Source organism: Caloenas nicobarica, chromosome 1 (genome assembly GCF_036013445.1).
Source record: "Caloenas nicobarica isolate bCalNic1 chromosome 1, bCalNic1.hap1, whole genome shotgun sequence".
Classification (NCBI taxonomy): Eukaryota; Metazoa; Chordata; class Aves; order Columbiformes; family Columbidae; genus Caloenas; species Caloenas nicobarica.
In genome coordinates this window covers 120,204,347-120,218,509 of record NC_088245.1, presented here as the reverse complement: position 1 = coordinate 120,218,509, position 14,163 = coordinate 120,204,347, and the positions used below count along the sequence as shown (strand labels likewise).

Below are 14,163 nucleotides of genomic sequence, written 5' to 3'. Positions count from 1 at the left end.
TCCTCCCAAAACCTTGTGCACTCTGCCACTGTGGTGTGACTGGCCAGTCCCCACAGTAAGAGCACCCCTGAAGACTGAAAGATCTCTCATGGCCACCTCTTGAACAGCTGGCAAAGGCCAGACCCTGTCATATTTCTCACCCATCCCACGTCCTGTTCTGCACAAGGTACCCAGTTTCAAGAGGAAGGTGTAGAGACTATAGTGACTCTCTTCTTTTTAAGTGCTTGCGTAACCTGAAACAGCGCAGCTTTTGAATTTTGAAAACGATGCTGCTTGGCAAAACAATGTTAATTTAAGGAGGGGGAACAGTTTATTCTTCAACAATGACTCACACGAAGTTTTCAATGAACACAGGAGTAGCAGGGGAATTTTTCAAAGATCTCACTGCATGTACAGGTCATTTACTTTTTCAAAGACGGAAGCCAGCTGGCCTTTAGTTTTGTGTAGTTTGCTTTTACTTATTTTCCCTGTACATCTCAGTGCATATGTACATTCACAATGTTGTCTTAGGGCCTTCACATATGTTTCTCCAGCATCCGGTGCACAAGGGTGGCTATCCTGCTTGCAATGCATTTGCTTTGTCAGAATAACTACTAACTAACTCAGAAAAGTTATCTGTACATTTCCTAGATGAAGCAGCCTGGATTTACAATGCATGTGACTCTGGATTCTGCAGCTCCAAAATGATTTCTGTATTTTTTTGGTCAGTATTTCTACCTTTCTGCAGAGTTAACATCAGACTGTGAACTTACACCAGGCTTGCTGGGGTAGAGAGATGAAAAAAAAATTGAAGATGCCTTCCATTCATTGTTTAAGAATGATGAACTGGAGGAAAGAATATGGTGCCAGACTTAGCGCTACATCTATTGCTGCTCTCACTCTGATAGGCCTTGTCACTTTTGCTAGCATACACGAATGGCATCACACGAGTTAATAAACCTCTCTCAAGATAACAGCAGAAAGGAAAAGTAAGAAGGACTGTTGGGAGACTATTAGGAAATTTCAGCTAAGCACTTCAAGAATATGAAATAATAAGGCATAGAAATGTGGGCACTAACTCCAGTAAGGAAATGTACGATTTCCTTGTAAAAGAAGGTACAACACTCACTTTGGGAAGGGAAATAAAAACACTATTGTGACTATTTTCACGTGAGTGCCTATTTTTGGTGGTGTTGGGTTTTGTTCGTTGCTTTGGTTTGTGTTTTGTTTTTTTTTTTTCCCTCAGTCTGGTGGGGCTTTGTGGCAGCATTAATTCAGAACAAACCTTTTTCAGTAAAACGATCGCAAGAAAACCTTATTCCCAGGCTGTGCTCATTTTAGTACTGGGGTTTTCTATATAGGATCTAGGCTCTAACACTCCTGCCCCTTTGCCTCCCAAATGACAAATGTTTTCAGGATAATACATCATTACTGACAACAGAAATAAGGAGTAACCACAGTGCTTTCTTCCATGAGATTCCCACCCAGTCCACGTTTCTCAAAGAACAAGAAGGGGCTACCTGGTATGGCCGGGGTTATCAGGAACAACCAGTGTCAGCATAGCATAGGTGGAGAATTCTGCTCCTGAATGAACAGGTAAATGGACTATGTTAAGCAACTGGTAAAATTAATGAAGGAGAGTAGAAAACCATCTATTACACTTGACTAAGTATGTAGGACAGCACACTACACAGAGACAACTGGCTTTTATTGTATGTACAGCAGTAGTTATTTCTTAAAAAAATCCTCAGGCTTTTTAGTGATATAATAAATCTGTACAACACAGACTTCTTAATTGCACCAACTTAATTTTGTGTACACACAAAGAAAAAAAATACCACAGAAGAAGTGACTATCACAGTTGAATGCTAGAAAAAAAGTTTTACCCCACCTAGAATATAAGACTATAATACATTATTGGGAAATACAGAGTTACAGTATTGGAAAGACCTCAGATCCGTCCTTCTCAGCTATTTTCACACCATGACATCACCTTGCATAGTAGCAGTTTGGATATCCTGAGTGAAATTATATTATTCACCCTTATCTTAAAGTAATTACCTTGCTATATAGTTAATTTTGAGTTGTTTGTCAACAAGGCTGTGGCTTAGCAATGAACAGAAGCATATGCTGACTTTAAACACAGTAATAAATCCACTTAGGTCCTGTGGAGGTCAAAGCCATGAAGTCAGCTGTTCCCACTCACACTGGGAATGTCTTAGCCCAGAACTATAGTATACTTAATTCTGTACCAGGATAAGCACTTCACCTTCACCTCTACAATTCAAAAAAACTGCAATAAACTAAAATGAAAAAGACAGGTGGCTCCCACCTTGTATAGAGCTCTTGCTGCTTGTAACACCTGGAGCTGAAAAGGGTGTTAAAACAAGAGCAAGACTCTTCTTTTGCTTCCCCATACACATTTGGTAGCATTTTATGTAGTTGACTTCCTTTTTCCTATGATATTTTGCACATCAAGAACACAAAAGCTTTACAAGAAATACACAGCAGAAAGCTTTTCCTTGAGAACCACTTAGAACCAGCGAGGAGATGCAGTACACGAAATGCTGCAAAATTTCACTGATGCTCAAAGCTGGTATCATTGCTGGGCAATAGAACTCCCTGAAACAAGCAGCACTGGAAGCCAAGTCCTCTCAAGAGCCAGATAGTAACGACAGGTCTGTATGACCTGCAGCCCCAACCTCTCTCCCAAACAAAGAGCAGGGGAAAAAAAGAAAATCTATCAGAAAGCGTAAGAATAAAGCCCAGTATTTATGCCTGCACAGATCATGACCTGTCCATCAAGCTGAAGGAGATTGCCGAAGGTACTTTACTTGTTAAAAGAATACGAGCTTTTTTCCATGACAGCATCCCTTTTCCTTTCTGCTGCCTAAGGTTCACAAGTTTCATATATAGTTAGGAATGAAATGACTTGTCATTTCTTCCCGGGGTGAACTGGATATGAAATAGTGGTGACCTAGGACACCCTCCTCTTTAAAGTGACTTTTAAAGTGATCTCAGACACTTTAAGAAAGTTACCTAACTTGTATTCACACTTGAGATTAGGTAGCTTTATTGCTTTCATCTACAAAGACAAAATGAATTCTTACACTACTTACTTGGTCAAAATTCACACTAAAGCTAAGGCAAATCTTGGTGAGGTAAGGATGCCAGTTGTCTCCATCATGGGCAAATGAAAAGCTAAAATACCATGAAGCAAAACAAACCACAAATACAGATTAAGAAGGTTCAATTATGGGCAGGAAAATTCTTTAGAAAGGAAGAGCAAGCCTTCATCTCTTAGTACTCATAAAATAAATACTACGCCGCCTTTGCTGTAGAGAACATCCAGAAACACAAAAGCATAAGAAAAGGGGCAAAAAGGAAGACAGATTTCACAGGTTATTTCCAAGCTATTATTCTAAAGTAATTAAACTGGAAGACAGAAAACAAGAAGTCTTCAGTGTAATATAATGCAGAGATTTGTTCTGCTGTTCAAACATGTAGTTATTAAAATTATGAAGACTGCAAAACATAGAAGAGCAAAATTATTCCCTCCACCATCCTTCACACAACTGCACAGGAAATATTTAGCACTGACAGGGTACGTTGCAGTGTTAGTTATGACAGTTTACAAATCCAGTCATCCCCACCCAAACCTGTAGCGTAGCTTCCACTGGTTGTCAGGACCCAACTCAGGCTGACCCAAATACTAGTACACAAAAAATGTACGTACTCAGATCTCCTGATCTTAAATAACAACCTAATCATCTTGGAAGAGGGGAATGGGATTCAATATTATGGGCCTTTGCGGTTGTCACAACCCAGCAACTCAATTCTCCCTTTGTGTTTAGCGCTTGAGCTTGTTTTTACAATAGGACAGAAACTATTTGTAGAGGAGTAGGAAGAGGTGAGGAACACACCACCCAGATGTGCAGGTCAAACATCAAACCGAATGATGTTTATTTTCCTGAGGAGTAAAGGCAATTAAAAACCAAGATTCCCTTTTTACCCCAAATGCCTTGCTTTCCTCATCTTAAGTCCAAACCTTCACACAGTTTGCAGTATAGAATGTTCTTGGTTCCCACCATCAAGACATGCATTTAGGCAATCACCAAGACCTTAAGAAAAAGGAACCAAAAACCACTTCAGTGTCTATCTGTTCTTTGGGATAAGCTACAAGCAAACCCTACTCCTGCGTTCTGCAAGTTATTGAGTGTTATTTCCACCCCATTCTATTAATACAGTACATGATAAAGCTTCTGTAAATTAAAATTGCAGTTCAGTAATTTAAGCAGACTTCAAGTAGTGCTACGCGCTCTGTTTGCATTCCCAATTCTACAACTCCATTTTCAGTGTAAGGGGGTGCTGCCCATGGAGCTCAGTGTCACTGATTTCTTCAACTCAGTGACCAGTTGTGGTTTTCTCCTTCAGTGAAGAAGACAGAGCATTTAAAACATGGCTGGGATCTGATCCCCTACCCTGCCCCATCATGCAAAGAGCTCCTAGTAAAGTCAAGAGAAAAAGTGTATGTTGAGAGAATGGAAATTAGGTTTTTTAATGCTCATATCATGAACCACTGTAGAACAAATGAAGAAACTGAACTTCTACTTCATATTAAATTAACAATAAACAAAAACGTCCAAGCACATTCAAGCTGGACAAAGCTGTATTACTGAACTGGGATTTCCGAGCCCATTTCAGCTCTAGAAGACTCATTTGTAACCAATTTTCAAAACAGAGAATTTAAAAATGCCTTCAAGTGTTTTCATAATAAGTAGCATGCTTGAATGTACTATTTGACAGTCTGGACTGCTGTACTACCACAGTCATTTTACGAGGTTACACATACAAGCGATTTTTAAGCAGTAGGCTCAGTTAAAAGATTTTGGCAGTTAATTTCTTCTGATTTTTTTGTTGGTAATAAAGAACTCAAACCCCCTCTACTTTTATATTTTTTGTAAAAGCATTTATCAAGGAATCTAGAGTCCATCAGAAGTTTTGAAACGTGTTTCTGTTCTTCGGTGACTTCCTATTTTTGAAGAATGGTTTAAGTTGAAAGCCCAAATATCTGCCAAAGTGTTGGATGTCTTATGGGAAGGAAAGGCGGGGGGGAAATCACTGTTGGCAAAGCAGGCACAAATCTATCATCCATTCATGTTGGTAATTTAGATAGAACGGATGTTTTTCTTGGCTAAAGAGAACAGGCTTGGTCCTTTGTCCTCAGCAGGAATGTATACGATGGAAAAGTACAGGTACGCATGAAAGATGGTACCTGCGAAGTACTGACTGACCTTTCACTCTTCTTAATAGCCACAACAAGAACTATGCCTGTACTTTCATCAGTTTCTCCTTTTAATTTAAAGGAGCCAGCTGCAATATTTGATAATGAAAAAGGTAAAAAACCTCACCCAACCAACTGCTCACAACATGACAACACTGGTAGATCTAGAAACCAACTACGGGAATTGTTATTGTTTTTTCTCAGTAAGTGTTTGGCAAATAAAACAAGCTGTCTAGTGATAAGCAGTATAGGGTTAAATATGCCGTATTCATCACTTACTGCTCCTAGCCTTGCATTTGATATGATGGTTAATATACTTGTCTAACAAGTACTTAGAAGGAATTAGAGCCCCTAGGATAGGTTTTTGCATTAGCAATGCATCTTCTCACACAGGGAAGAAAAGCTACATATAAGAATTTGTAAATGTTTTGTTTGCAAGCCGACTCAAGTTGACTTTAAAAAACGTTCTGTTTTTTTAAGCATAACTTATGCACAGAACATTAAACAATATGCTAAGTATTTGCATAATTTATTGATTTATGGCTAATATCAAAGGCATCTCTCCACCTACATGGACTGAGCAGTTATTACAGCAGGCTACAGTTATTACGGTAGGCTATCTTAATCAGCATTGCAGTTCTGCTTCTGAAAACTTACCCATTTCCAAATTACATTACAAACTGGATCTGGGTCTCTTTTCCCTTTCAGCCTGACTAGAAAAACAAGTTAAGACTTGTGTTGCTACTATTCCAGGCTGCAGTAAGGAAGCACAGTGGTATTTTCTCTCTTTATAGTGGTTTGCCCGTATATAGCAGGTATGATATTTCAGTTCTTAGCTCCCTGTTAATGTAAACTAGGTGCTCACACACAGGTCTTCCCCATCTGCACCATTCCCCATCCTCCCTCATCTTCTGCAATAAACCACATGGTCCTCCAGAAGCCACCACGATACAGCTAGCGCTGCTTGTATTTGGAGAAGCAACTTTATAATCAGAGAGAAAAAGCGTTCTGGAAAAATAAACAAAAAAATTCAAGCTTTCTGTTTATTCCTGGACCACTGTATTAGTGAACGTCATTTTATGCAGGTCATCAGCCATATTTGTATTCTCTAGCACTGCTCTGTAAACAAATGGTCAACTGATGTGCAAGCATCCCAGCAGAGAGTGTTCAGTCTTGTATGTATGGTTCTGCCGAAGCACCATTCAGTTTGTTCTTGCTTTTGTTTTTGGAAAGGAGCTTTCTGTTCAGAATACGTGAAAGCGTGCCCCCCTTCTTGCGCGTTTCCTCTGACAGTGGCTGCTGCAGGTAGACAAGATCGTTGTGTGATTGACTCATTCCTGGATCCTTTTGATGATGTCGCCGTCGGAAAAAGAGCTTTGCACTTTTTTTCAAAATCCCACCTGCAGAAACAAAGAGCAGAGGCACAGGACACTTTAGACAGAACAGGCTGCTTTCCTCTTGGAGCTCAGCTTTAACTGTAACTGCAGCATGACTGAAAAAACCCTTGGTCTTAACTTTTCCAGTTTAAGCATCACCCTGGTAACTATTCAAATGATGTTAGAAATCTAAGAGCGTGGTGAATCTAAAGTGAGAATATGCATGGTTTGTAACCTAGAGCCCATAATTACATGAGTTCCACCTTGGAACAAGTGATTTCAAATATTGGCAAACGTGAGCAATCATCGTGCTTTCAGCCAGAGGCACACATACATACAATATGTGCTTCCGAATCCTCCCTGCCCCACTGTTACTCCAGCTCTCTCCCAAGTGAACACCACTGAGAAATTCAGACTCCACGGAAGTATGTATTTCTCTGCTGCTCTTCATTCCATGCAAGTACCATGCAAACTGAATCATGACAGACAGTGGCAGCTCTAGATCTACGCATATCCACACACTTGTACAGTTAGCAGAAATGTTCAGGACAGAAGAGCTCACATATATTGCTAGAGGAGCACTAAGGAAAAAAGGAATTTTTCTTCAGTTCTTTAAGAAATGATACTGCTGATAAGGAAGGAAAGTTACTGTGATACATGCCTGTGAGCCATCAAATATTAATCCTCTGATTTCAGCTTCTCAAGTCAATCCACACATCTTGTGGAAGTCTCCTTCCTTACACTTCATTAGTTTCAAATGCTCATCTGAAAGCTATGGTACTGTTCAAACATACACATGCACGGCATCTGGTGTGGATTGTACACTGGGTTCTCTCATGTCAAATAGGCATATCCAATCTTTCCAATACAATAGAAGTACAGAATATTTTATAAAAAGAATGAAATAGAGGAAGTAATGTTACTCGTTGTTGTTTCAGAGATCAAAGGAGCTGAAGAGATTAGCCCGTGATGCAGAACATGATGGTGGCATTTTGAGGTGAAGGACACTGGTGGTGCCAGAGAACAGTTACCTGGCAGTCAACCTGCATGCAGTAGGCCCAGACAAGCCAGACAGCACATATTCTATACAAATTTGGTAGCACCACCTCGAAAAAAAAAATCACTAAGCATTTGCTTAGGAACAGAAATGCACTTCAAGCAGATTAAAAATAATACTATATCTGCTTCAAATAGGTTCAGAAATTTGCTGAAATCCCTTCTGTGATAAATTAGGTTGCTATATTTTGTTGTATTCCTTCCCTTGATCCCATGTCAAACCTATGATGTAGCCAAAGTAATTGCAGCTGTCATCTCACCAGGGACTTGGGACTCATGTTGCCAACATCAGCCACCAGTACACTTCTCTCTTTGCAAGCCTGGGTTGTTTTTACAGCCACTGTTCTGCCAAATCCCACCTTCCCCTTCCCTGTGCCCGATGCGCAAGGCAGTTTGGTGGCAGCTGGCAAGGACACCGCTCCAGGCTACCAGCCACGCTCAGCCTGGTGTCAGCGCATCAGCCGAGTGTTAAAGGAGCAACAGTTTTGTGCAGAATTGGGTAGTGTCATTGTCTAAGTGGCACCAGCCAATTTGAACAAAAGAGGACCCAGGTAGCAAGCCAACAAAGGAGCCTTCTGGCAGTCAGACTAGTACGTGAGGACAGTCATCTCGCTGGCAAAGTTTCCACACCTTCTTCCTACAGGTTTCCCTACGAGGTTTCCCAATTCTTTCTCAGTTCAGCTATTAATTCTTGTCACCGCATGGTCTTGGTTCTGCTTTTCCCTCCATTGCAAATGGATACAAAAGCAACACGCAGACCAATTCTTTCATGTGATACTGTGCAATATGTGGAATTACGTATTTGTTCTCTAAGGACTTGACACAGGCTGCATGTCATTTTGCACAGCAACAGCTGCAGAATAGGTATTTTGTGGCAGCTCTGTTCCACGCAGCCAGATGCTTCTTTGTGCAGACCGGAGCACTTACATACACGTGCTTGGGATTATTACTTTGTATTTTAAGGACTAAATACTCAGCACTTGAGAAGATGTTCTAGCATGTTTTGTCTTGCTGCTGCTGAGACTCTTCTCACAGGGCACAACAGGATGGAGGCAGAAGTCAGCTGAAAGCAACTGCAACTCATGGATTTGTATCTTGACTGCTCTCCCATCACCCTCTGATCGACATTTTTGGCAAGGCAGTACCACTTCGAGCTGCTGTCAACAGCATAAAAGAAACTGTGTTCAACCCCATGATACTGACAGTTGTTAATATGCGAAGACTGGTGGGGGATGAGTTCTTGCTGCTGCGTGGCTTTTGTTTTAGCAGTCAGCTGTTCCACCCAGCAGTCCTGGCAGCTGCAGCTGAAGCTGTGCCAGCAGAAGGAGTAGGACAGAAGGGTTTATCCATTCCAACTGATTTTCCACACTAGGAAACAGAACCGAATCAAGAATGCTGGAAAAATTATCCCGGTGGCCTGGGACAGCTCGCTGCAGCTGAAAAACCGCAGGCAGCGCTTCCTTGAGAGCGGAACAGGCTCAGCACGAGCAGCAGCCCCCCGACACAAAAGCTCCCTGTGTTCTCAAGAGGTACCGAGGTTGTTGCCACCCGGAAGATTGCCACATCTCCACTGACACCCATCAGTCTCTAGCCAGTTTGGTAAGTGCTGCCTGGCAGTGGCTCCAGCTGCTGTGGAAGCATGCATCCCTTGTCAAGAAGGCAGGGCAGGGCAAATCACAAGCTTGGCGATGCTCGTGCAGTTTGTATGCTTACTTCTTGAGTTCGACTGGATCCATATGCCAACTCTGCCCCTAACACCAGGATATTAGCAGAGAGCATGTCAAGACTGCTGTACAGACTGACTGGTCTTTACAGGCTCCTCTGTGCTAGTTTAGGGTGTTCTGAAAATGCTTGTGGGGCTAGGATCACTTCTGAATCTCATTTTTGTTAATGAAGGAAGACTTCCTTCCACATCTACAAGGATACAAATAGAGATCGCTTCTTTCCATTCCTTCCCAACTTCCAAAACAGTTTTTATCCAGGTGGTTTTGTAATACCTGCTGAGGTCCTGGTAGCTCTAGAGATTAGACTAGAAAAGAGGTCTAGAAAACTGTAAGCAGCAGGTTGTAAAATAAGCTTTCTGCATATGCATATCCCGTTAGGGGGTCACACAAGGTTTGCATGAGCAGATGTTTGATTGATTAACTAGATGCTACAGGAATGGGCATGATGGAGAGAGATCGGGAGTGTACGTCACCCCTCCAAGCCTTCCTTGCTGTCTATTGTGTGACCCACCTGGACAGCACGACCACCAGTAGAATGATTTGTTACAGCAGACAAGTCTGCTAAGACACCTGGGTACGGGAAGGTAATTTTGGAGGGAGGAAAGAAATGGATGGAGGAAGAAGAAAACAGGTGCCAAACTATGTTTTGCTTCTGTTTTTACAATGAGTATACCATTGTAAAGCTACATTTTCTTAAAAAAATAAGACAAAAATAACTTACTGTGTAGGTAATTAACTCTGGTTGGCATAGTAGTCCTCTTAGTTTTTAAAAGGGAATGGGTAAGAAAGAGGAAGTCAGAAAAAAACATGCAAGAGTTAAAAAAAAAAAGACAGTGCTAACTTTAAGACAATACATACATGAGGCTTTTTAAAGCAGAAGGGGTTTGTTTTGTTTGGGTTTTTTGTTGTGTTTGTTTTTGTGTTTGGTGGGGTTTTGTTTGTTTGTTTGTTTGGTAGAGGGAAAGCATTTCACAAAACAGAAACCTTGAACTATTCAAAGCTAACTGAAGGCAGGAGGCTTGAAATGTTTTCCTGTCTCGCTCCATAAAAGATACTCAACTGTGACAAAGCAGAGATTCAAGACTTTCACAAAGAGACCCATGTGTAAAGAAAGGGATCCGAGACAGTTTTTAAAAATATTTTTTCAAGATGAGACAACTGTCTCAAACATTAGAGATACTTCGCGCTTTTTAGCAGTTTTATACTACATTGTGTTAACAGGACCTTTAGAAGTCTGATCTCTTTGCAACGCACTGCACAGGGAAAAACAAAACTTGACAACAACTGACATACAAACTTCTACTTGTTTGTTTTAGAATAACAGGTTAAAGAGTAGTCCAGAGGTTTTGCAAAGTCTCATTCAGCTTCCTAAACTTTTCCAGGCTCCCAATGAGACAAATCCCTTCACAATTAACCCCCTACCCTCACCTCAAACACACCCAAAACTTTCCAATGCCTGACCATCTATGTCAAATTGATGGCTGCTGTACCATCCTAATTTATCAGGTGAAGCAATACGACCGTGAGAGGGCCAGAAAACCTCGATGCCCTAAGGAAAGGCCTTGCCGAAGAGGTCCAGTGTAGGCCTTACGTGAGGGCAGATTATGATAATCTAATAATATACTGAAGTTTTGTAGTAAATCGTTTTACAGTATCTCTGTGTAAGGAAAGAAAAGAACAAAGCGAAAGAGGGACGAATACAGGTGAGAAACACAACAATTTTTGCAACTTCAACATCCAGCCCATGAGACTAGTATGCCGTTCTGCTGTTCGGGGCACAGTCCACTACACTGGCTCTTGTGTCAGCCTTCCTGACAGCCCCTGTGTTTACCACTTAGCCACAAACCAGTGTTACCACCTCAGAGGTTAATGGATTTATAAGAGAAACACAAAGAAACATAAGACTTTTTCAAACTGCACCTATCCAGGTGTGTAACTACAGAAGCGAAATGATCAGACCCCTTATTAACTTATTAAACTACCCTTTATTCTATTTTCTTTAGCAAACTACATATTAATGAAATCAGTGAAAAGGGAGAAACTCTTCACAAGGCAGTTAAGAGAGAGTGTACTTCTGGTTTAGCTGTGATGCTTCCTGAACACACGCTTCAGTGAGGGCAGGGAGGTCTTGTGCTCAGAGATGTGAAGGAGGAGCAGGAACCTACCAGAAAGCAACTGTGGAACCCTACCATTTTCATGTTAGTAATGGGGCTGCTAATTTAGCACAAGACCTTGTTTACGAGAACACAGTTTTCATGGAGGAACTGACAATGTGGGTAGTTATTTCTCTCCCAGATAACTGTGTTAGGCTTAGTGAGCTTGAACACTGGGTAACGATTAATGGGATGAAATTTAACAATTCCAAATGCCACATTCTGCACCTAGGACGGAGTAATGCTGGGCACAAGTAAAATTTGGGAGAGGGGTGGCTGCAGAGCAGCCCTGCAGAAAGAGATCTGGGGTGCTGGTCAATAGCAGAGTCAATATGAGTCAGCAGTGTGAGCCCTGGCAGGCAAGGGCGCAAAAACTGCATCCTGGGGTACACCAAACACGGCATAACCAGCCGGTCAAAAGAAGTGATTATGCCACGGTATTCAGTGTTGGTGCGGCCTCACCTTGAGTTCTGTGTGCAGTTCTGGGCCCCCGGATTTAAGAAGGATGTGAAGGTCCTTGAATTTGTCCAGAGGAGGGTTAACAAAACTGGTGGAAGGGCGGCAAGGCACGTCCTATGAGGAGCGGCTGAGGAATCTGGGTTTGTCTGGTTTGGAGAAAAGGAGGCTGAGGGGTGACCTCATTGCTGTCTACAGCTTTCTGAGGAGGAAAAGGGGAGAGGGAGGTGCTGAGCTCTTCTCCCTGGGATCCAGTGATAGGACGTGTGGGAATGGTTCAAAGCTGCACCAGGGGAGGTTTAGACTGGACATTAGGAAGCATTTATTTACCAGCAGGGTAATCAAACACTGGAACAGGCTCCCTAGAGAGCTGGTCAATGCCCCAAGCCTGTCAGTGTTTAAGAGGCATTTAGACAATGCCCTTAACAACAGGCTTTAACTTTTGGTCGGCCCTGAAGTGATCAGGCAGTTGGACTAGACAACCACTGTAGGTTCCTTCCAACTAAAATATTCTATTCTATTCTATTCTATTCGTGAGCCTTTCTGTTTCCTGATGGAGGGGAATGTAAGAGAGCCTGACCTGGTCAGAGAGCCAGAGGACTGCACTCTTTATGGCTGATAGTAAGACAGATTCAACCAACACCACAATCGCAAGGAGTTTAAATCAGTAAGAAAGGACGAACTACTACAGTGTCACACGACACTTCTAATTACATAGAGAAAGCAGTCATTCACTCAAGCAGAGGTAAGGATCACATACCTTTAGATTTTTTCATGCTCCCAGTTTCTGAAATACTTAATGAGCTCCCAGATATTTCTTCACAGGTCTGGTCTAAGAGCGTGTTGGTGTCCCACTGTTGGCTGCCATTCTCCAAAACCCAAGCCCTGTGGGCACTTTGCTGTGGGTCAGTATCAGGTACTGCTTCTGAAGCACCTAATGATAGCTTTTCATCAGAGGTGACTTCTGCAACAGCTTCCTCCACAGCGGGTGGTACTTCTTTGCAGGAGCTATCCATGGCTGCAGCATAGTCCATCATCAGCGCAGCTTCGCTGTCCTGAGATAAAGAGGTCTGCCCCGTGAAAATAAAAGACAACACTGACACAGGCTGGTCTGCTGGAAAAAACAAGCCTCTCTGTAAAAGTTCTATTCTTTGCTTTTCTTTACACTTCTATTTGTGTTGCTCAGGGCTACCAGAAAGCCACTTGACGTTTCTTTAGCTCTACTAAAGGGGAGGAGCGTATAGCCAAATTTTAATCATGTTGTTAAAGCCACATGACTGAAAAAAAAAAAAGTACATGCCTCCCACCTATCCCCAGTCCCACTGCAAATAATAGGATTCTTTCCTACATGTGCTGCCGTAATTAAGTTATCTGCATGCATAGACAATCTTTTGGTCCTTTTGAGAAAATAAACATCAAAGCATTTAATTTGTAGAAGGACTTCTGGTCAGCTGTATCAGCTAAACAAAAATCCATGCAGTCCCACTGCCTCCATTTCTCAAGTAGATACAGCTGGCACTGTGGCAGCTGATCCTTATCTCCTACCCCCATCACAGCACAGTGATGATGAGGGGATCCATGCCCAATGGCTCGGTTTTCACTCAGAGATCTTTAGGGGTCCTGTGCATAACAGCAAGACTTGATAGCAAAGGTCCATATAGCAGCCTGCAGGGAAAGGACTACAGGCAGACACCATGATGGTGTCCCATCAGATGGGAGACTGAGGCTGTGGATGAAGAAAGTCTGCAAGAACGCAATGTACCAAGTGAGAAACAGTCTTCTGTTTGCCCTCCCTCTGGAACAGAGTCCAGAGGACTAGGAGGTTTTTTGGAGGGTTCTAACAACTTTCCAAAAACCAGAAAAATCTTTTTCTTTTTCTGTGCATCTTCCCTCCACAGGCAAAACACAGAGGACTAATTATCCTCTGTTCTCACCTAAAATGGCTTTCCCAAATTCCTAATCATCCCACTTCCATCCAAGGATACCATTCATTTTTAGTTAGGCTGTCAAATCTAACAATCAAAAACCAACACCCTCCCCAACAAACCCATTCTGATTTGGCTTAACTTGAAACAGTTACTGAAACAAACTGGCACGCAGACCTAGATCCTGCAGCGGCTGCTGAATGGGAAACA

The 14,163-nt window shown here is 42.1% G+C and overlaps 1 protein-coding gene across 1 annotated transcript in view; it reads right to left on the bottom strand.

Moving 5' to 3' along the window:
• Window positions 1-1,687: 1,687 nt before the first annotated feature.
• Window positions 1,688-14,163, bottom strand: part of C2CD2 (C2 calcium dependent domain containing 2) — a 43,329-nt gene continuing 30,853 nt past the window's right edge. Inside the window, exons 13-14 of the mRNA XM_065656806.1 lie at window positions 12,789-13,098; window positions 1,688-6,663 (exon numbers count right to left, since the gene is read on the bottom strand). Of these exons, the coding sequence (XP_065512878.1) occupies window positions 6,431-6,663; window positions 12,789-13,098 (543 nt within the window). The 3' untranslated portion in view covers window positions 1,688-6,430. The remainder of the gene's footprint in view (window positions 6,664-12,788; window positions 13,099-14,163) is intronic.